This window comes from Fusarium solani (genome assembly GCF_023522795.1).
Source record: "Fusarium solani strain SB1 chromosome Unknown bctg00000015, whole genome shotgun sequence".
In the NCBI taxonomy this organism is placed as follows: domain Eukaryota; kingdom Fungi; phylum Ascomycota; class Sordariomycetes; order Hypocreales; family Nectriaceae; genus Fusarium; species Fusarium solani.
The window spans coordinates 1252020-1272789 of NW_027072143.1; the positions used below are offsets into that span (position 1 = coordinate 1252020).

The 20770-nt window shown below is 51.7% G+C and overlaps 7 protein-coding genes across 7 annotated transcripts; 5 read left to right on the top strand and 2 right to left on the bottom strand.

Moving 5' to 3' along the window:
• Nucleotides 1-45: 45 nt before the first annotated feature.
• Nucleotides 46-1928, top strand: MRS44_018318 (uncharacterized protein; the record flags this gene model as incomplete). The annotated part of the gene is made up of 2 exons (XM_065616513.1): nucleotides 46-770; nucleotides 827-1928. 2 exons carry the CDS (start codon nucleotides 46-48, stop codon nucleotides 1926-1928), a joined length of 1827 nt encoding a protein of 608 aa, XP_065472585.1.
• Nucleotides 1929-2540: 612 nt separating this feature from the next.
• Nucleotides 2541-4496, top strand: MRS44_018319 (uncharacterized protein; the record flags this gene model as incomplete). The annotated part of the gene is made up of 6 exons (XM_065616514.1): nucleotides 2541-2621; nucleotides 2689-2820; nucleotides 2882-2935; nucleotides 2996-3290; nucleotides 3343-3624; nucleotides 4264-4496. 6 exons carry the CDS (start codon nucleotides 2541-2543, stop codon nucleotides 4494-4496), a joined length of 1077 nt encoding a protein of 358 aa, XP_065472586.1.
• A 1680-nt stretch (nucleotides 4497-6176) lies between these two features.
• MRS44_018320 (uncharacterized protein) lies at nucleotides 6177-6913 on the bottom strand (the record flags this gene model as incomplete). The annotated part of the gene is made up of 2 exons (XM_065616515.1): nucleotides 6177-6586; nucleotides 6673-6913. 2 exons carry the CDS (start codon nucleotides 6911-6913, stop codon nucleotides 6177-6179), a joined length of 651 nt encoding a protein of 216 aa, XP_065472587.1.
• A 2171-nt stretch (nucleotides 6914-9084) lies between these two features.
• MRS44_018321 (uncharacterized protein) lies at nucleotides 9085-10236 on the top strand (the record flags this gene model as incomplete). The annotated part of the gene is made up of 4 exons (XM_065616516.1): nucleotides 9085-9229; nucleotides 9287-9295; nucleotides 9355-9759; nucleotides 9797-10236. 4 exons carry the CDS (start codon nucleotides 9085-9087, stop codon nucleotides 10234-10236), a joined length of 999 nt encoding a protein of 332 aa, XP_065472588.1.
• A 1075-nt stretch (nucleotides 10237-11311) lies between these two features.
• On the bottom strand, nucleotides 11312-14723 carry MRS44_018322 (uncharacterized protein; the record flags this gene model as incomplete). The annotated part of the gene is made up of 7 exons (XM_065616517.1): nucleotides 11312-13001; nucleotides 13055-13214; nucleotides 13312-13540; nucleotides 13634-13882; nucleotides 13932-13982; nucleotides 14058-14283; nucleotides 14368-14723. 7 exons carry the CDS (start codon nucleotides 14721-14723, stop codon nucleotides 11312-11314), a joined length of 2961 nt encoding a protein of 986 aa, XP_065472589.1.
• Nucleotides 14724-16283: 1560 nt separating this feature from the next.
• On the top strand, nucleotides 16284-17300 carry MRS44_018323 (uncharacterized protein; the record flags this gene model as incomplete). Its single annotated transcript, XM_065616518.1, has 2 exons — nucleotides 16284-16295; nucleotides 16347-17300. The coding sequence occupies 2 exons, from the start codon at nucleotides 16284-16286 to the stop codon at nucleotides 17298-17300; spliced, it is 966 nt and encodes a 321-aa protein (XP_065472590.1).
• A 1280-nt stretch (nucleotides 17301-18580) lies between these two features.
• On the top strand, nucleotides 18581-20389 carry MRS44_018324 (uncharacterized protein; the record flags this gene model as incomplete). The annotated part of the gene is made up of 1 exon (XM_065616519.1): nucleotides 18581-20389. One exon carries the CDS (start codon nucleotides 18581-18583, stop codon nucleotides 20387-20389), a length of 1809 nt encoding a protein of 602 aa, XP_065472591.1.
• Nucleotides 20390-20770: the final 381 nt, after the last annotated feature.

Sequence of the window (20770 nt, forward strand, 5' to 3'; positions counted from 1 at the left end):
CTCAAACCACCGCGTCAACAGAGACTCCATAGTCTTGATAGCACAATGCTTTGCCTTGACATACCTGTTCCGCGCTGCGTCCAGAAACTTGTCTGCGAGCCACCAGTTTGCTTGTCAAGTGAGCAGGACATCAAAGCCGTGAATCTCATCAGGAATTTCGGTGAGGAATTCGCGCGACCGAGAGACGAAATCGACCAAGCATGCAGTCTCGCCTCCGGCCCATCGGACTTGGTCATACTTCTGGAGCGACCACATGTATCGCAAACTTACCGCGGGACCTTTGGCGAGTTTGTGAAGCGATGCGAGACGCTGAAGAGGGTTGATGAACTCATCAGATTCAGCTCCAAGGGAGCTCGGAGCATTCATACTGTCACCGTCCTTGACGCATTCTCTTTCAAACCCCAGGATTCAGCGTCTATTCCCTCGGAGCGATGCCATCAGCTGATCGAGGAAATCTTGAGGCTTAAAAAGCCCAAGGTTATTCTTTGTTGTTGGAAAAAACCTTGCGAACAGCCATTCCTCGCTCAATTCAAGTCGTGCGGAGTCGGCACTTGGCCATTTCACGACCAAGTGGACATAGGGCAGGCTACTACAACCGCAATCCGGTCATTTCATCCAGCTGCGGCCGTATGCTACGATAAATCGCGAAAGGCCTGCTGTCGAACGCTCCTTATATGTCATTTTGCCTTGGCATTTGCCGAATTGGCCGGTTCAACCATAGTCCCCAAGTGGATACGCGCAATCTGCGACGACAGCTCGACGGAGCATGAGTAAGTGCACAAATTTTCACCTATAAGAGTGCCATCTAACTCTTCAGGATATCCAGAAAGAATGGATCTAGAGATCCTGGAAATTTGGAGAACACGCTCATTATTTTAAGCATCCTGCGGAAGATGAAGCGAGGCAGGAGAGAGCCAATACCAGTCCTAAGTTTCGAAGGTGCCCCTGCTGAATATCAACGCCAGGAGGTGGACATGATGTTGAGACACTTATTTACCTCAGACTACAACGAAGGCGCCCGAGATATTGCAAAGCTCTGTCTTTTATGGAAGGATTACAATCATCCTGCACAACAAGACATACTCAGCCGACTGGGCGAGCTCGGAAGTCGGCAAAACTTGTTCCAGGGCCAGGGGGCCGTCTCAGCGGTTTCGCCCGCTCGGAAAAGCTACTACGTTGGGTTTGCAGATGATGGCGATGACGTCGACCTTGAGAAACAGCTTGATTCTTTAAACATTCATGAAAACGAATCGTCAGTTGACGACGAACTTGTGACTCTGGCACGGCTGCAAACGCGACTCTCTCGTCAGAAAGAGCTCCTTGAGGAACTCGAAAACGTCGCAACTGAGGCGTTATCCCAGGTCCAGCTGAGCATCGAGCTTCCAATTACCATTTTCAGCCCTGATAGAATCGACCTCTCGAAGAGTATTGCGGAATTAGCCAAAGACATGTATCGCCACTTGGGCGAGGTGACAGGACAAATCATGGCAACACCATCGATTCTGGCGGGAGAAGAAGGCCTGGTACGCCACGAGGAACAGCCGAGGAGATCCTTGGCCCAGCGTCCTAATGCTCGCAGTATCATGGACTCTGTTATCCTGGAAGTTGAAACCTTAGCAAACCTGGCATTTCGCTGTCTCTTGCTTTTTTCAGGGCTACTGGCCCAGGGGAGGATCCTTTTTAGCCCATCACAGGATTCGAATGACGACGTGACGGAAGCACTTTTCGAACTACCGAACAATCTTGAAGACCAGTCCGCGGGTATCAAGTCAAGTCTCAACACTTTAGTGATCCTTCGGGAGCAACTGGACAATCCGAACCACCTATTCAAACGCGAAAGCCGCGCCAAGTTACCACACAAGGACGAAGGTCGTGGACTCTACGAGCAAGTTCGGAGACAGGCTTCATTGCGACGCCCCCCATGCTGATATACGGTCGAGATCCTGACAGGGTAGGGGCGAGAGGTTTCCAAGGTTGGTTCTCGACGACCTCCCCGAGGATTGCAGCGCTCGCCAAGAAATCCGCTCCGTCATGAGCTACCGTAGTACTAGAAATGTGGGTTGAAGTAAAGAAACGAGAATCCGGGTGTGGAATTGGCCGCTCGTTTGTTTTGACCACTCGTATCATGTACGTTAGTAGATCGCGATACTTGGGTTTTTTTCATGGGCTCTACCCACAGCTGTGATGATGATATTATCATAATGAGGTGGTGAAGGTAGGGGAGGTTGCGAGCGGGGCGGCCGTGTTAGTCCCTCACCAATTACTCCGTTCGCGACGCAGCTTCTCTCCTGAATTCTCGTCTGACATGGGCAGGGGCTGAATACAAGGGGCACGGATATAAGGGTATACCGAGTATTACAGTATTGCATGTATGATGGCTGGCATTACCCCCTTGTTTTTCGTGCCGCCCTTGCCCCGCTTTCTGAGCAGTTTTCTCGTTTCCGAACTACTTCTCTTCTGCTCGTGCTTTTCCAAAATATCGACCTGGGGTGAGTCGTTGTCTCGCAGGAGAAGCTGTAATCCTGCCATCATCTACGGTGATGAGCCCTCAACCACAGTCTTACCGCCAGCGCTTGAAGGAACTCCGAATTGCCGAGGAGCAACGGTCGGACTTGATTGAGGTACGGATTCATACCCGCTGTTTACAGACTGACTATTCTGTGGCCAGCGCTGACTCGATATCCGCAGGAGCTCATCACTAAGCTGGAAGATACCGATGCAAAACTAGAGCAAGCAGAGCTAGATCTCCAAGCTGAGCAAGATGCTCGGAGACGACTGCAGCAGGATATACTTGCCCTCCGAAATAGAGGCAGAATCGTGGTGAGAGAAAGATCGAATTCACATGGAATCGTAAGCTGTAGTAACTGACACTCTCTACAAGGAACGACGACCGTTTGCGGTCGTGTTGATCGATGCTGATGCGGACGGCTATGCTGTAGGCATTAGTCTAAGCATGCACGAGGCTTATGTGGTGCTAACTCTGACATGGATTTAGTTTCAAGACAGATTTATCAAGGCGGCATCTACAGGAGGCGAAGAAGCGGCTGATGAGCTGCTTACAGCTACACAAGAGTATTTACGGACCATCGTGGATGATTCTGATAGACTAGATGTGGTCGTCAAAGCCTTCGCTCACTTGGACGGTTTAGGGTCGAGACTCGTCCGGGAGGCGCGAGTAAAAGACACGGCCCAGGTAAGGGCTTTTTGCGCAGGCTTTAGTAGCCGTTTGCCTATGTTCGATTTCGTTGATGTGGGATTTGGTAAGGAAAGGGCAGACAACAAAATTCGAGGTACGATGCATACTAACCAGTAATGCTCATAAGATCACTAAGAAGTCTGCAGAATATCTAAAGTTCTTCGCGGAGAGTCCTCAATGCAAGCATATCATTCTTGCTTGTTGTCATGATTCTGGTTATGCTCCGTTCCTCGGCCAATTTGTTGCGGATAAATCGGCCCTGGAACGCATAACGCTGCTCGTCGGGAGCCCTGCTGCGCCATCTATTAGGAAACTTGGGTTCAAGCATGTCACTCAGTTTCGCAGCGTGTTCACATTTACTGGTTCTCAGGAGGGAACGTATAGTTCTGTACAAGGTGGTCAGGTATTTTCCTATGCGGTTCCTCCGCGTCAGTTCGCGAGATTAGGACCGATATCAGCAAACAATGGGAGGCGTGCGGATCCTCCTCTAAGTGTTGAACAACAGCTGGTTGAAAGGATGAAACGACTGAACCTTTGCAGCTGGCTTTTTCTGCGGGGAGAATGTAGGGGCTGCCCGAGAAATCACCGTCACCCACCATTGAGCGACGTTGAGTTTGATGCTCTGTGGTATATCGCCCGCCAGGGCCGTTGTTTCAAGGATCGGCGTGATGGCTGTTCTGATGCGAAGTGTATATACGGTCACGGTTCTGCTAGAAACGATTAGCAAAGATAGCTTGATGAAGAGAAGCCCTACTCCAATGATTGCTGCGAACATTGCGACGCAATACACACAATCTGGCCCGTGCACGCGCGATGTCCGTCCAATTTCCCATGAAATGCGTCGTAATTTTCGTCCGTGCGAGACCCTTGTCGTTCCCCTATTTCTTCTTCACCACACGACGCTTCATGAGACTGAGAGTGCTTGCCTGCTTCTTATTCCTGGCCAAGCTGAGTTTTTAAGTAGCGGCTATCCCCATGCGCTCCAGCCCAGCACTGGACACCTTACTTTCTTACTCATTTTCTGAAACCCTCCCGCTGCGAAGTCCGATATGCACTCTCTGTCAAAGGCTCTGCCGTTACCACGCATCTGAGGGTGAAGCACCAAGTTGTTCAGGTTACTCGGGAAGGTCACGGCGCTATCCACATCGAAGGTAACCCCGGCATCGTTCGAAACCCTCTCATCTTCATCCAAGCAAATGTGGGGTATCTCAGCTCTAGAGCCAAGACCACGAAAGGCCCGTCTTCTGGATTCAGGGCTCATTTTTCCTTTGTTACGCGCCGTGAAGTTCTAATCCTCTAGGAAGCCTGTTTCATCCGGGAAATATTGTTGTTGGATCGTCTTTCCCCTAAAGATCGCCAAGGGAGCCAGTACCCTGCTGGTGGCTGAGATACACTCGATAATTGTAGTCCATAAGCGCGAGCCGGGCTCTTTGACTATTGCAATCTTCTTTTCCGAGCTTCCAATCACGAGTCCATTGCTCCCTTGGCCCTCTATCTCCCCCATCTCGTCCATATTGTGTCGGTTCTCTTGGAGGATCTCCTTTACCTCCAGGAGGGCGAGAAGCCTGAAGAACTCCTTCATAATCTCAGTTGAAGCCCCGTTAAAACGTACTGAAAACATTCTCTTGCCTTTGACGGTCTTTACTTCACGATTGCGGCTTAAAAAGCCCTTAACCTAGTGTTTTCCGAGCGGTTGAGTGCCGCCGGCGTTCCTAAGAATGCGGGTCGCGAAATCGCGAAGTTGACTGTGAGTTGGAGGCATACTTGGGCATTGTAGAGTAGAGTGGAGCCCGGGTAGAGTGGGTAGAGTGGTGGGTAGAGTGGGTAGAGTGGTGGATAGAGTAGTGGGTAGAGTAGTGGGTAGAGACCCACTCTACTCTACAATGCCCAAGTATGGTTGGAGGCATGCCTAGCTCTTGCTGAATGAGAATATATTTACGGAGGCTTATTTCCTGCTCTTTGGAGAGCCTCTGCCGATATTTATGACTCTCTTTTCGCGTTGTGTGGCCTGAAATTCTGTCACTGATGGTCTGGCGCGGTACGCCACGCGTGGATGTAGCTTTCCGTATAGGTATGCCCGAAAGAATGTCGTTAACAGAATTTTGGAGGTCTTGTTCGGTGTAACTAGGCATGAGAATGAAGATGCACGTATTATTTTTTGGATGGGACGTGAAATGTATGAGAAATCGCGGTTGTAGTGTATTAGCTTGTGGATTTGCAGGTGGGAAGGTGGCCGACTTTGGGGGTGGCCGATTAGTGGGGTGGTTGTCTTAGTGGTGGGCTGAACCTGGCTGGTCGGGTCTGTTGCTGTCGTTTTCGAGGGCGTGATTGATCGCTCGGGCTGGGCCTTCGGCTTCGGCGTCTTGAATTGCTCTCTGAGCTATGAGGAGGCTCGGATTGGGACATAGTGAAGTGTTTTATCGTCAAGGGCTGGGAGATTAGCAATGGATAGCGGACTACCCGAGGGAGAGCGTCGCGTTAGTGACTAGTTGAGGGATGAGAACTCTAGGTATAAATTAGAGCTGTCGGCAGAACCGAGGTGTGCTAACAAAAGAGGGTCCTGTCTAATCAGAAGTTACAAAAGTCATGCCCGTATTGCCTCCTAGTCGTGTCATTCGACTCTCCCTCCCATATACCGCAACTGGCCACCTTCCGGGTTGATTTAAGGGATCAGTCCTATGACCGTCTAGTTAGAAACCCGATGGCGGTGACGATGACATTGAGGGAGTGCCCAGGTCAATCTCGGTAGGTTTGACGTCGAGGAACCTTCAACGTCTTGCTTGATGGAAGTCAACGCAAAGGTGCCTCTAAGTGGACCATGGCGGTCCTGGCGTCGTAGCTGCCCTAGGGCTCCCTCTTGCATGGATACCAAAGTCCTCGTACGTAATCGAGCAATACCTGCCTGGATAGCTTGGCAAAGAAGAACGAATTCAAGTCTAGAGGACAGCGCCATCATAGCCAAGAGACCTGATCCCGGCTTTCAAGGACAAGAGTATGCAGGCATGTATTGCTCGATCGCGTACGAGGACGACGGTCCCCGTGCAAGAGGGAATCCCAGGGCAGCCACGATGGGACCTAGAAGATCAAGTGAGTAGACTCGTAGCCGATCTGCACATAGAAAGGGAATGAATGGGTAGGGGCATAACGTTACCGATGAAAGTAGAGCATGCTGAACGAGGCGCAGCTGATTCATGACTCGAGATAGGGCGTCACGGCCGCCGTCTCTCTCCACGGCGCCAAGGATGGCTTCGACTGTCGTCGCAATCATTCCAGGCGAAGCCATGGCTGTGCCACCGTTGGCGTTGATGCAGTTGTCGATGCCATGCTCCTTGCCGACTCGGGCAAGATTTTCATTACCGAGAAGGTCACGCCGAATTGTGGTCCAACAATCTTTACAAATGTCCATATGTCAGTCACCAGCTGGGAATTAACAAAATGCAGTGAAATAATGAGATAATGAAGAACTCCCAACTAACGTTTGTCAAGCTCCCGCTGCACCCAGAGGCTGCACAAGTACGACTCGGCGATGGAATCACCGTAGACAGCGAGGCGGCCGTTTTTCGGCATCTGCCTATAAAAGCCATCCAAAATATAGAAAGACTTTGCGTCTCCTGCAGTGTTCAGGGCCTCAGCGCAGAGTACTTTGTCGTTGAAGCAATATCCGATGATCTCCTCGCACTGGGAGACCTTTTCACCGAAGTTGAAAGAGAAGTCCATGGTTCCTGTGGCGTGAGATCGGAAGGGTGGTAAAGCGTGAGGATCGGATTGGACGGGGTGGCCCCGTCCTCGAGGAGGGACAATGTGGCAAACATATCTGCCTGAGGCAACAGGCAAGGCAAGCCGCAGGGGAGCCAATCGTGCGGAACATGGCGTCGTCCTGGCTTACTAGCCAATCAGAATTTCTTGGTGAAACTAAACCTTATTTAGGTTAGCACTGCAGACACCGCGCGTTAAGCCTGATGTGTTTCGGTGTAATCTATATCAAAGAAAAGAAATGAAAAGATCGATGTTCAACCCGTGAAACAGCACAATACGCAATGCGAATATCGACTTGCACTGTTTCCTTTCTCGCCCACGATCCTGAGTAGTCGCTGCTTTAACCTGAGCCGGTGGTGAGCTCGGGTGAGCCAACAAAGAAATGTGGGCCGGCGGTTCTGGTTTCAGCCCCCGGTAATGGACAAAAATAGAACAACCCCACAATAAGTAACCTCACAGATGCTAGCTCATATACTACGTATGGCTCGCTCAACCGTTGCTTTGATGAAATTAGAGATAAATGTTGGAGATCACAAGTGTGAGGCGACCAAGTCGGTGGCAAGGTGTGGAAGAAGGAGGAACATTCTACAAGAAATCGTGCCTGTACATAAATAGTGGTTCCCCTACTGCACTTTGAGATAGAATTAAGCAACCTGCATCTTCTCATTTCAACAATAAACACACAGCATCTCATTATCAGTTGCCGGTATATTCCACCAGTTGAGATTGTCCTAGAGTTTATGTTGATTTCACAATAACATCCATACCATGTTGACCAAGTGAGAAACCTCTGGCACCAGACTGACGTGGTGGTTGCTTATCCAGGACGTTGAGTTGATAGATGGTAAGTCCGACGAAACATACGGACAGCTTCTCTACCACCCCAATAGAACGCAGAGGAATCAACACGGAAAACGATGGATCACTTCAATCTGCCTTGTCGGCGCCGGAACGTCACAGGGTTAGCCTGATGACGGCAACACCGAGACAAACATACCCACATCTAGGCGCCCTTACACAGCCGAGATCAACCGGAAGGAAGGATACCGGTTCGGCCATTCCTTGAGATGGAAGGTAGTATAGGAGGGCAGTGGTCCGAGATGATCGTGGCGACAGGGCATTGGATGGAAGTCTCGGTGGCTAATGATGATGGCGGAGTTTATGTCCCTGAGCGTGAGATGGCAGGCGGATGCTTGCGCCTCGGAAGAACGGTTAGGTGTTCTCAGATGAAGGATGAGCATATAATACTTGAATACGGCCTTGATTGACAAAAATAGTATAGTGAACCCCTGAGATTCAACTCGTGATATCTCCAGGGCCGCCAAGGTAAGCTTCCTTCTTGCGGTACACTTGCGCCTCAGGCTACCCATGGATGCCCTGGGATAATACCTGAATGTAAGATAAGGCATGTTGAGCAACGTCTAACTTTGTCTTCGGGTTGGTTGAGAAAGGTCCGCGGAGTGGTCATGCCCCTCCGATGGTGCTGCCTCGCGCTTCCCGGTTGGCTGTTGTTCTCGTGTCATCCTCACTCTGATGCTCTGATGCTGTGCAACGCTTCTGACTCTCCCTCACTTCCATTTACCTGCCCTCTCATCGGCCCGTCCGAAGTCTGCCTCGGATTGGTCACATGTTGAGCACCAGGAGCGTTCGTCATGCGGCCTTCTGCTTCCTCTCGGTGCTGCCTGGCCGACTGGAGATCACGAGTCGTGGGCGAACAGCCAACAGTCACGGAGACATGCTTGTCCGGTATCTCCGAGACCTCTGCCTTGCCAATGAGAGGAATCCAATCCCTAGAGATAAATAAGATGACGCGTCTAGGAGGTTCTTTCTCTGCGCAAGTCTGTTGGTGTGACTCGGCAGTTGGGTGATTGGCTTGAAGGAACGAGACGGTCATGCCTCGCTTCCTCGTGAGTAGCTCCCCATCTCGGACTCGGAGAGGTTGGTAGGAAGAAATTAGGCTGGGCTCCTGCGGGCTGTGGAATCTGTGCTATTCAACTGCAAGCATATAAGCCGGACAATGCCACCCATCTTCCTCTTGGCCGTAATGCGGCCAAACCCCGAATCTCTTGTCTTCCCAGGCACACGGCAACTTGAACATGACATTCGTCATTTTTGATGCAGAATCTGGGGCAATGCTTTGCTTCTCCTGCTTCTCAGGCGGCCACTGTATCGCTGTGCGACAAGAAGGCACTGCTGGCTTCTGGGAAATCCAAGCAAATGACATTTGGATTCCCTCCTATGTCGACTCTGACATGGAAGATGAAGACGACGATGAAGGTCGAGACTTCGACGACTCGTAATCTTGTGCACCAGCTACGTCAATCAGCATCCCAGGTCATTTAGGTAAGTCTTTGACACTGTGGTTCTTTTCTCCTGTGAAGGTCCTAACAACCGATGCGTAGATAGCACGGGCACCAAACATGGCGAAACTGAGTCAGAGGACGCCACCAGCGTGGACACTACGCCAACAGCATCCATGGCTCGAGTGGAAGACTCCCCAACTTGGCCAAACGAGTCACAAGTGGCACAGAGCACCCAGGGTTTCCCTTCAGTGCGCACACACTATCTACGTACTGCCAATCCTGTCGAGGTGATCCCGACGCTACTCTTGGATAGCGAAGCATTTGTGAGCACTTCGTGCCACGACTGCATCCCGGGATCCCCTGCAACAAGAATGTCACCAGACCCGCATCAAGGGCAAGACTTCGACGACACAAGCGGCGGATCCAGCGACCTGAGACTCAGACCACAGAGCGACAGACCGGCCATTGTCATCGGACCGACAGACCGACAGATCGGACCAGCCGGTCCGTCCGGGCTGGTTTGGGCAGGCTGTTACTTCAGTGTTGCCGTTGGCCCGTCGTGCTCTTAGGAATAAGTGGAAGGCGTGTTTACTTGGCATCACGCGTCTGCAATTGCCTGAAACCATTGCCTTGCAACTTTCGCGTCGTGCTCCGTACATGCGCATTCATACCCACGATATTATGTCTTCTAGTAGGACTTCGAGCCCCGTGCCGTCTACACCGCAGCCAACTCCGGTTGATGACGGTCCTGAGGCCGCGCCCGCCACGCCGGACGCCACGCCAGACGAGGCTTTTCCACAATGCGAATTTGATATCGACTGGGAGAACATCTGGCACAGCGGAAAACGAGCTGTGGGCGCCAAAAAGAGGCATCGTCACAAAGGGGTCGTCGACACGAAGATCAAAGAATCGTGGATATATCGACATGGCGCGAATTTAGACCACAACGGAGTACTACCTCAACAAGCATCGCGAACTTAAATGCGACCTGGCCCGTGTGAAATCCATCTCATACAATACAACGATGCCTAGATGATCACTCACATTCTGAGCGGACTCCCCAAAACCTATACCAACTTCAGGAAGATACGGGGAGTGGGAGCTGGCAAAAAGCCGGCGACAAATAAGAGAATTTTTTGCGGACTTGGCATTGTCGAGTCTGCTGTCGCCTTTGTACTCGGAATTATCTTCTTTGTCCTTACCCTCAACTCTCACACCAAACTTCGGCCTCTGATACTGCTCACTGCAATCGTTCTCTTTTTGGCCAAAGAAGTCAGTCTGGAGCAACGGTACTGGATTTGCAGACTCTGCCATGAAAAGAAGAGCTATTCAGCTCTGTACGCCTCATCAGGAACATCCCACGCAGCGAGGCACCTGCTCCGTCGGCACCAAATCGCTGAATTTGGTGAGAGCGGCCCCAGCCTGAGGAATTCCTTTACCTTAGCATCTTCGTCCGTTTCCTCTTCTTTACATCCTTTGTCGCGGCAGACCTGCCTAGGCTTTCAGCTCGCGTCCCACTTCAATGAAAGGCATGGAAAGCTCGTTTTATGGATTGGATCATCCTCTAAGATGTCACCTTCCGACAAGCATCTAGCGAACGACTTCGGTGGCTAATAGCAAAGGCTTGAGAGCTTGCAAGCCAGCTACTTCCAGAGCAACATACCACCGTCTGTTTGTGCATCTGCCAAGCCTTCGAAGGCCGACGACAAATTATGTTCAATGTCGTCAAGAACACGAAGAGCTCTGCTCATATAAGCTTTGATATATGGACTGCTTCAAATGCATTTAATTACATCGGGATCGTCGGCCACTTTGTTGACATTGAAGGCGAAAACGTGATGCCCTTCTTGGACTGCCGCGCCTAGTCGGTCCACACTCCGGTGAGAATATGGCCTCCTATGTCAAGGAGGTGATCGATCAATACGAATTGGGCTCAAAACTTGGATACTTCATGCTTTACAACCGAGAGTAACGATATCTGCCTAGAGACGCTTGCTAGGTGGTTTCCAATGGATGTGGGCCGTAATATTAAATCTTATGACTAACTATGCGAGAATCAATCTAGCCCCAAGACCTTCTCTGATCCCTCTAGATCTCGCCATTGCATCGCCTCCGCCTCGTCATACCTGCCCTGGCTCTCCAACACCGACCCAAGGTTGTTGGCGCTACTGAGCGTAGATGGGTGCTCTGGCCCCAGGACCTTCTCTCTTCCTTTTAGCGCTCGCCGGTACATCGCCTCTGCCTCTGCATACTTGCCCTGCCTCTCCAACACCAACCCAAGGTTATTGGCCATGGTGAGCGTATCTGGGTGCTCTGGCCCTAGGACCTTTTTATATCCTTTTAGCGCTTGCCGGGGCATCGCCTCTGCCTCTGCATACTTGCCCTGCCTCTCCAACACCGACCCAAGGTTATTGACGCTGGTGAGCGTATCTAGGTGCTCTGGCCCTAGAACCTTCTCTCTTCCTTTTAGCGCTCGCCGGTGCACCGTCTTCGCCTCTTCATACTTGCCCTGCCTCTCTAATACCGACCCAAGGTTATTGACGCTGGTGAGCGTATCTGGGTGCTCTGGCCCGAGGACCTTTTCTCTTGCTTCTACAGACATACGGAAAACTTTCTCCGCAGTGTTGTACTCGCCTCTAAGGAGCAGGAACCAGCCTGTTCTGGAGGCAATATTTGCCTGATTTAACACGTCCTCCTCATCTCCTGTTACGTGGCCAATAGTTTCTCTTGCGTGGGGAAAGAGTACTTGGCAGTCTGCCCATGTCGCATAGTCTCCGCTGGGGAATGCCGCAGTTAGAACTCTTATCGACTCCTTCGTCCACTTTCTTAATTGCTTGTCAGCCTCAAGCCACTTTCTCATCGATAACTGCACTAGGCGGTGCATTTCAAACGACTGGTTCCCGATCTCTGCCCGGACAAGGGAGAAGCTTAGCAACGGCTCCAGAGCATCAAGAAAGTCTAGTTCACTTGTGCCATTTCGCAGCAAGGATACTGGAATCCCCTGTCTATCGAACAAGCTCATCAACGCAAGCAAATCAGCAGCTGACTGCTCCGTCTTCTGGATCTGGGTGAACGAGATTTGCCACGTCGCGATAACTGCATGTCGTATGCTGTTGTCTCGCCGAAGGTCTTTTAATCCCTCCTTTCCTAGGAGACGCACCTGATTTGCCTCGCTCTCCCGGAACAACCCGACGTAGTCCGACATAGTTATCAAGGGTGCTCTTGTCTCGATGTACGCTGCAGCCTGGGTAATTGCAAGAGGTATGCGTTCTAGAGCTTGGACAAGTGTCTTTGCATCAGGTCTGCTGGACTCGCTAAATGGCACTCTAGTGTTGAGCAGCGCTAGCGCGTCCTCTTCATCCATCGGCTCTACTTGGACGATGCGGTGCGGCCCGACGAGATTCTTTGCCGCAGTTCTGTTCCTTGAGGTGATGAGGATCCTTCCGTTCGGTGTTTGGGCGAGGAAGCTTTCAAGCGGCCTCGTGTGGCTGAAGAAATCTTCGTCGTCGTCAGCATTGTCGAGTACCATGAGCCACCGGCCGTTTCTCTCATCGCAAAGCCAGTTATATACAAGCTGGAGGATATCAGCCTTTGGGTCCTCGCGTCCGGGGATTTCGGCCTTATTAGCAATGTCTCTGTAGGCTTGCTCGAATCGGGCAGCATTTGCCGCATGTACCCAAAACACCCAAGTTTGTGGTGCAGACTCCCCGACTCTGTACGCATGCTCGATAGCAATCTGGGACTTCCTGGGAGGGACATGAGCAGGGCCTCCCGCTGGATGATGTGCAGTAATACTTACCCCACGCCTCCTAGACCGACAAGGGCTACCCGGCTGTGATCGTTGGCGGCTGCTTGTTCATGCTCAAGTATCTTTGTAATGATGTCTTTTCGGCCTACGAACGCGCTATCCCTCTGGAACGGGACCATAATAGATGGCTTGGGTCTGTTTTGTGCTGGCACTAGAAGCCGGCGTTAGCTGAAACCAAGCACAATGATGATTGAATAAAGACACTCTTCCTTTGCACAGCATAGATGAGAAGTATTTAGGCTACTTACAAAAACGAGCCGCAACCACGGTAGGAGCGTCCTGCTCAAACTGTCTAAGCTTATCCCGCGCACTGGTGTACCCTCGATTATTCTTGTTATCAAACTTTACAATCATCGAGTGATCGGAGTCTATAGGGATCTTTTCCTCCATAGAGTCCGGGAGATGGAGAAGGGCCGAGTCGGTATCCACTGCCGTGACGAAGTCGCCAGTCCTTTTCCAGCGTTTGCTTTCGCTGTCCTAGTACTGTCAGCCATCTCCCACGGTATTATCTATACCAGATGATCATACAAACTCAAGCTGCCTAGTCTGCCCCGTCTCGTAAAAGCTTACAATCTTCCGGTCTCGGATGAGATTCTTGAAATCAGCCAGCTGAAACGCTAGCAAGTCAGATTTGTCTCTGATCTGCTGAAGCAGCGCACTCCGCGGATGGTTGTCTTGCCCAGCCAGCATCTTCTGGATATCATCGACCACTAGCCCTTTGTGTGGAATACCAAACAGAAGCATCCCGTATGTAGCCCTATGGAGGGTTGCTATCGTTGGATGATCGTCTTCGTTTGTCTGGACCGCCTTGACGAGGCACTATGCTGCTGCTTAGCCTTATGCATATAAGCCACAGCAGACGACCTACGTGGGCAAGGATAATACCACCAAAGCTGTGCGCGATGAAGAAGAGCGGCCGCTGTCTTAGCTAGAGCGTTGTGACCGTCAGCCTCATGCTCGTACTCTCGTGACAGCACGTCGTAACGGCGCTTACCTCCTCTGTGTTCCGGACCTTCTTGAGCTCCTCTATCAGCTCCCGGCCATAGTCCATAATCGTGTCGATCCCATGACTCGATAGCTTCGAGTTGTAACCATAGATCATCGTGCGGCAGCATGGCAGGTCCTTGGACAGGAAGTCGCGCAGCCACATCCGCCCAAGGTTCCCCTTGCCCCTCCATGAACCATATGCGTGTCCGTCGAGGCCGGTGATCGCGATTATACTTGGACACAGTAGATTAGCATTAAGAAGGCAGCCCTCGGGGCACAGCGGGAGCAGGTTACGCCATCGACGAAATGCTACGTACTCTGCGGTAACCGACGCGTCTGACTTTGGTGTGTACAGCTGTGTGAATCCGAAAAAGTGTTGGTCAAAGCTAATGTCCACATCGTCCATCTCAACCTGCCAGTCTCCCAGAGGGTTCGCCACTAGCTCGGACAAGAAATCGGGAACACCGCCGCGAAACTCCACTAGCGCCACCCTGTCCTGCTCATTGTTGTAGCAAGACGGCACGATAGCCGTAGTAATATTTAGCTGTGATTTTTCTTCATCCGATAGGTTGTCGCCGATGACAGTCTTCAGCGCGGTGTTCAGCTCATCGTCAGGCTGCAAGGCTGGGAGACCGGTAACGCGAAAAACGGGGCCCTTCTTCCAGGGGGCCATCGTGGAGCAGGTGTTTTGTAGTCGAGCGCTGGCAGCCGCAAGCTCTTGAGCGGTAGATGGATACCGAGGAGGCCGAGTAGGCAGATGGCCGTTGAATTATGGAGAGAGAGACGCAAAGAAAGGAGCATTTGGTGGTCTGTGACAATGCCGTGTGTGAACCCTATGAGGCAGATGTCGATGATGCCCGAAATGCGGGGTAACCCTCCGCGCTCCTTCATCTAAAATTGCAGTGCAAAAGAGTATCGGTGAATGGATTAGAAAGGGGCATTTCATTGAGCCTCTATTCTGCATCATCCTCCCACCCTTTTGCGTGGGGCTAAAGTTGCAGTGCAAAAGATCTACCAGTGGCCCGTCGATCGAAATTGAACTAGCTTCCAGTCCGTACCACTCGTCCGTTTCACTCCGTCCTTGATTGGTTCGCTCTAGGCTCCCCACTTGTCGCCAGCCACTTCCTTCTCCCTTTCCACTGCAATCCTTCCTCGACTTCCCTGATTAGGACTGGTTACTCCAGAGATTGGCGTGCGATGATGGTGAAAGGACACCCTATCTTCTATGGGGACATGCAGAGGAGCTTTCCTATCCAATTTGGGTACTATTTACCGCGCGGACCAGTTTGGGGCCGAGCGGCCCGTCCCTTGCGCACTAAGAGGATGTAACGAGTGGTGCTGGCGAGTTGATCGTCTCACGCATGTTGTTGAATTGCGCAGTGATACTGGGTGTGATTGATAAAATCAAGGTTGTTATTGTTATTGTCATGGTGAGAGCTCCCTAGGGGTTTATATCCCATGCGATTCCATCTAGGACTTTCAACTTTCAATCTAGGACTTTGTGATGTGACCCTGAAGTGAGGGGGGGAAGCTCCCAATTATTCCAACAACGCATCCCGGCTGCGTACGGGGGCGTTCAGCAACCAATCGCGTCCACGACGCGGTGGGCACCACGCAATGACCACTGCTGACCGCGAACATCGATGGGCCGGAGCATGAGCAAGCTCCTGCACAGAACAAGTTCTCGTGCTCCTTTCCAGTATGAGCCATCACATGTCTCCTAGTAATAATGTATTGTTTGAAGCCCATCGTTGTGAAATGCATGAAAGTGGCTCTGCCTTGCAGGATCCCACGGTTTGATGATCCCTGTCAGTGCTCACCAGGGCATCAGAGCTGTTCCTCAGACAGGCGAATTAGCATCCTTACCCACAAGGCACGCGTAAGGATGACAACGCAGTCAGCCATGGTGAATGTAATCCCAGCTGCCGCTTTGACGCCCCACTAAATCAGCCTAGTAAACGCAGGTCGCGGCTCGAATGCTCCATACTCCCGATGCCGTGACCACGTCTCCTCAGCCCTCCAGGCCCACGCCGAGACGTGTTCTAGTTCCGCACATTCGGGTACTTCTGCGTCGGAGACGCTGAACGCGAGATACGGTGGCAGCCCAGTCGCGCCGATGCAAACACACGTGATTATCCAATCGAGCCCGCGCCTAAACTGTCCACGCTCCGCTCAGCCACAAGCAAAGAAATCTCTCAAGAAGTACAAGGTCAGTGTACACAATCCGTATGAAATGGATCAGGCAGTGAGTGTAGATTGAGATGTGGCAGAAAGCTACTGAACCTTATGCTTCCAGACTTGCCGGCTGGCACCGCCCTTCTCAAAGGAGAACTCCCTCCGATCGTCGACCCACGCAGCCCTCCCGCATAATTTCCTACAGAACGACCAGCTGTTGGACCCAAGGAAAGACACGCTTGCATACCTCAAGACCGACCTCCAAACCCCCAGGCTGAGCAAGATCCATCGACTCCTATGGCTCACCGGCATGCCGCGACCAGCCCGTCCCCTCCATCGACAGAGGCTGCTCCTGCGAACCATCCACCTCACCGAGTCCACTGACGAGCATCTCGTGTGGCACGAGACATGCATCTTCATCAAACCCATCCCTGAATACCTTCTTGACTACGAGTTCTGGGAACAAGAGCTATGCGCTGACGAAGCGCTTCACAAGAGCGCCTGCGGCCTACTTCTGTCCTATGCCTGGCTAGTCTGCTACAGGAGCGACCTGCGCATCGCGGTCGAGGCGGGTCTACTACCTGCCAACATTGACTGGAACGCCTGGACTGCGTTCATGATGGATTTCACTAGTCACATCGATACATCTACGCTATGCCAAGTGGACAGTCGCTACGGCTATAGTGAGCTGCGCTTATCGCGGCTCAACACTCTCTACCGCTTCGGTACGGCCGGTTTCTCGCTGCGGAGCGTAGTGTACGGCTTCATGTCGGGCTCGACACGCTACACAACCTTCTTTGAGCGTAACTTTGGCTGGATCTTGGCCGTCTTCGTCTACATGTCCGTTGTTCTGTCGGCCATGCAGGTGGCATTAGCCACGGAGAGATTTGGTGACGACATTCGCTTCCAACAATTTTCATATGGAATGGCACTGCTGTCGATGGCCTTCGTCTTGGCGGCAGTTGCCATCATGTTGCTTGTATGGTTGACGCTTTTTTGGTTCCACCTCCTGTCGACTGCTCAGTATTGCAAACGGGTGGCTGCGCAGCGACGGGCCAGAAGCCGTGCCGGATGATGTAGGATGGAGAGATAATGGCCGTAGCACTTATTTGCGAGCTGATCTGCTTCTCCTGTATGTCTTGCGCCGGGATGCAGACGGGCTGATAACTGCCATGTGCAGTCGCAGCCTGATCAGACCGACAAAAGTTGAATGGCCCAGGTTCGCGGTGAGCACTTGCTGTTGGTTGCACCGCATGCTTCAGCCGCAATCCAGGAGGCAACCCAGGCGCTTTTCCTCTCCCTGCTGCCCCATTCTTGCAGGCGTCGAGCAAATCCAGCGCCTGTATCTCCGACTCGTGGTCGCTTACCCTGTAGCAGCTGGCTGACCCGGCTGAACAATTTTCCTCTTCCTGCTGCTGTTAGTGGCTTGCTAGTGGAGGGACATTTTTCAGGCCGCCCGACCACGTTTTTGCCCAAGGCCCCATCGGAGCCTTAACAGGCGAGACCTTGGGAACCAGTCTATGGGGCTGATAAAGAGAACCATGCAGCATGTGATGCACTCGCTATCACAAGGTTGGGCTGTTGAAGTATAAGTCTCAACAGTCTTCTGGGGTAACCCCATTTTTGCTTTAACAGGTTATGAGCCCGGTTAGCCTAGTGTATAGAGCGTAAAGAGTGTAGTTTTATTGGGGTTGCCTCACGTGATGACCACACTGCACAATAGACTTCCCGGCTCGGAAGGTTCACTGAGGGGTTTTCTTCCCTCCTGCAACTGCCTCACGGGGAGTCAATTGCTCGCCTCGGCAGGTGTCTCGTCATCTCTCACGCAGTCAAGACTCGACTTTCACCCCCCCACCTTCCCTCTGTATATAGCACTACTACAATATACAGACACTTGCCTCCCTACGAGGGAGCGCGGACGGGCCCTCTCTGACGCTGCGGTCTAACACGCTTACGCATAAGACCGCAGTGACAGGTGACCCGTTGCGGCCAAACTACACACACTCTGTCCCTCTTGACTGCGTGAGGTCACCAATAAAATGGATATATTAGTGATTGCTGCCCTTGCGGTTAAAGCCGCCGGGCGTAATATAAAACGAATTGACTTGTTAGAGGTCCAACAGTGCAGCAGGCAACGCCCACCCCTTTCCCAACTGTGCGGGCGTTACAAAGCCAAGTAGGCTGAGGCAGAATCAGAAGGCTCAGCCCCATTCTGAGAATGCCGTGAGCGCAGCCACACTTGGGGAGCCTCATAATTTCCCCGCCAACTCCCAGCTCGTACACGTTCTGGTACCGTTCTTACTCCTTCCAACTCCAACAAGATCTTCATTTTTCGGCCGGTTTGTTTAGCTTCCGATGAGCCAGTCTCGAGGGCGGACCCGTAACGGGGATCGTCACCACGATAAAGACCTTCCCGCTGGCCGAGTGGGAGGACTTCAGGGCAGTGCGCCGCCGCCATCTTCGGTGTATCAACAGCTCGAGCTGAACCGCCGTCAAATACGAATATTGCATCTCCTTCCTGGGAACCGTAGAGATCCTGTCCATTGTGTGCTACACACTGCTTTCCTCGACGATGAACCTAGCTACGAAGCACTGTCCTATGCTTGGGGGGATCCGCTTGATCGTCGTCCCATCATGCTCAACGGGAAAACGACCGGTGTCACTCTCAATTTATACAATGCTTTTCGACGATTACGCCGTCGGCGCTACGAACGACGCCTCTGGGTGGATGCTCTGTGCATTAACCAAGACGACGACACTGAGAAGTCACACCAGGTCAATTTGATGAGGGATATCTACTCGAACACTACGATGGCAATACTCTGGCTAGGCGACTATTCTGATAGCCCGGATCCTCTGCCGGCTCCTCAGAATCCAAGCTCCGTCACAAATCACATTCCCCGGCAAATAGCAGTGGCGGCGTTCGCTTTCATAAAATCAATGGCCACCAATGGTCATTATGACAGGTACCACGATGACAGCGACCACAAAGCGTCAGGCCATGATTTAGCAAGCAATGGGGTCGGTGCATTATCCTGTCTGCTCCAGCTCTCCTGGTGGCACCGTGTCTGGACGGTGCAAGAAGCAGTTCTGCCAGAAAATGCTACTATCGTGTGTGGGACGATACAGCTAGCACTTTCCGAACTTGTGCTAGCATATGAAAACTCTTTGCAGCATCACTTCGAACGCTGCTGTGGACCTCCTCATATTCTCGACAATTTTTGGAACCAGATTCACGGTCTCAATATCGCCAAGAATTGTGATAAAGAAGCATATTTGGTCGCATTGAGCCTCAATGTGTTCAGGCTTCGAAATGCATCCGACCCCAGAGATCGAGTGTATGCCTTTTTGGGATTGGGAAGTGCGGTCCAGGCTGATTACTCCCTTTCTCACGAGGAAGCTTTCAAGCTCTCAGTGCGCTCATTAATTAAGGAGTCCGGCGGACTTGTGCCTTTGTTGCGAACTGCCGAGTCTTGCCGATCTCCTGATTTGCCAACCTGGGTCCCCGACTGGTGTGCGGAGTTCGATCAAGATCATTATGACGACGAGTTAGGCTGGCTCTACGCCTACGACTATTATGCCGCGGCGGGCCGAACAGAGGCGACACCTAGGGACCCACCCTCTAACATGGTATTAGATTTGCAAGGGCTCATTTTGGATCAAATAACAGAGGTAGGAGACATCCTGGATACTGCGGATAGTATGATGGAGGTGGTTGCTGAGTGGCAAGATATTACCAAACATCCGTGCCAAAGGTATCCTTATGGGGGAAATTACAAGGAAGCCTCCTGGCGCACACTAATGTGTGATCTCATTTGGCCCACTAGCGAAGGTCATTTCAGGAGGCTTAAGTCAACCGACGACGCAGAAGCAAAAATCAGGGAGCTTCTTACGCGAAATAAACTCTCTCAAATATCTGGCTACCTGAAGAAGGGTTTTACTACACGTACAGGCATGATTGGACTCGGGAAGCAAGATGTCGAGGTAGGAGACGTTGTCTGCATTCTGTTAGGAGGCGATATGCCTTTCATACTGCGTCAGGCCGAAGCTTGTGGAAACAATATCATCTACTGTAAGTATATCGGACAGGCGTATGTCCACGGGATCATGGATGGACAAATCATGGACGAGGGTCGGGACTTGGAGTGGATAAGCCTTGTGTGACGCTTAAACACTGACTTAAATTGGTAGAAGTAGTTAATAAGTTACGGAAAGTTAGTTTCAATAAAGCAATTTCGGCCAAAACACCATACAAATTATTTGTGAATTCCCCGCCAATTCCAGAAGAGATACATGTTATCAACGCCTATGATGACAGTAGCTTTATCAAAGAAGATCACGGTCGCCATATGCACCCAAATGACCCGACCCGGGTAGCTATTTTTCCGGCCGAAACAGACCGCGGCACCAACTTCAAGCCTTTCCCCATAGAAACACGCAGCTTTCGCATCAACACGCTACCCCCAACGCCGCTGCAGCTATTCCTGTTTTTGCTTCCTATTTACCTTGTTGAAGAATAAGTTCAACTCACTAAGAGCTGGGTCT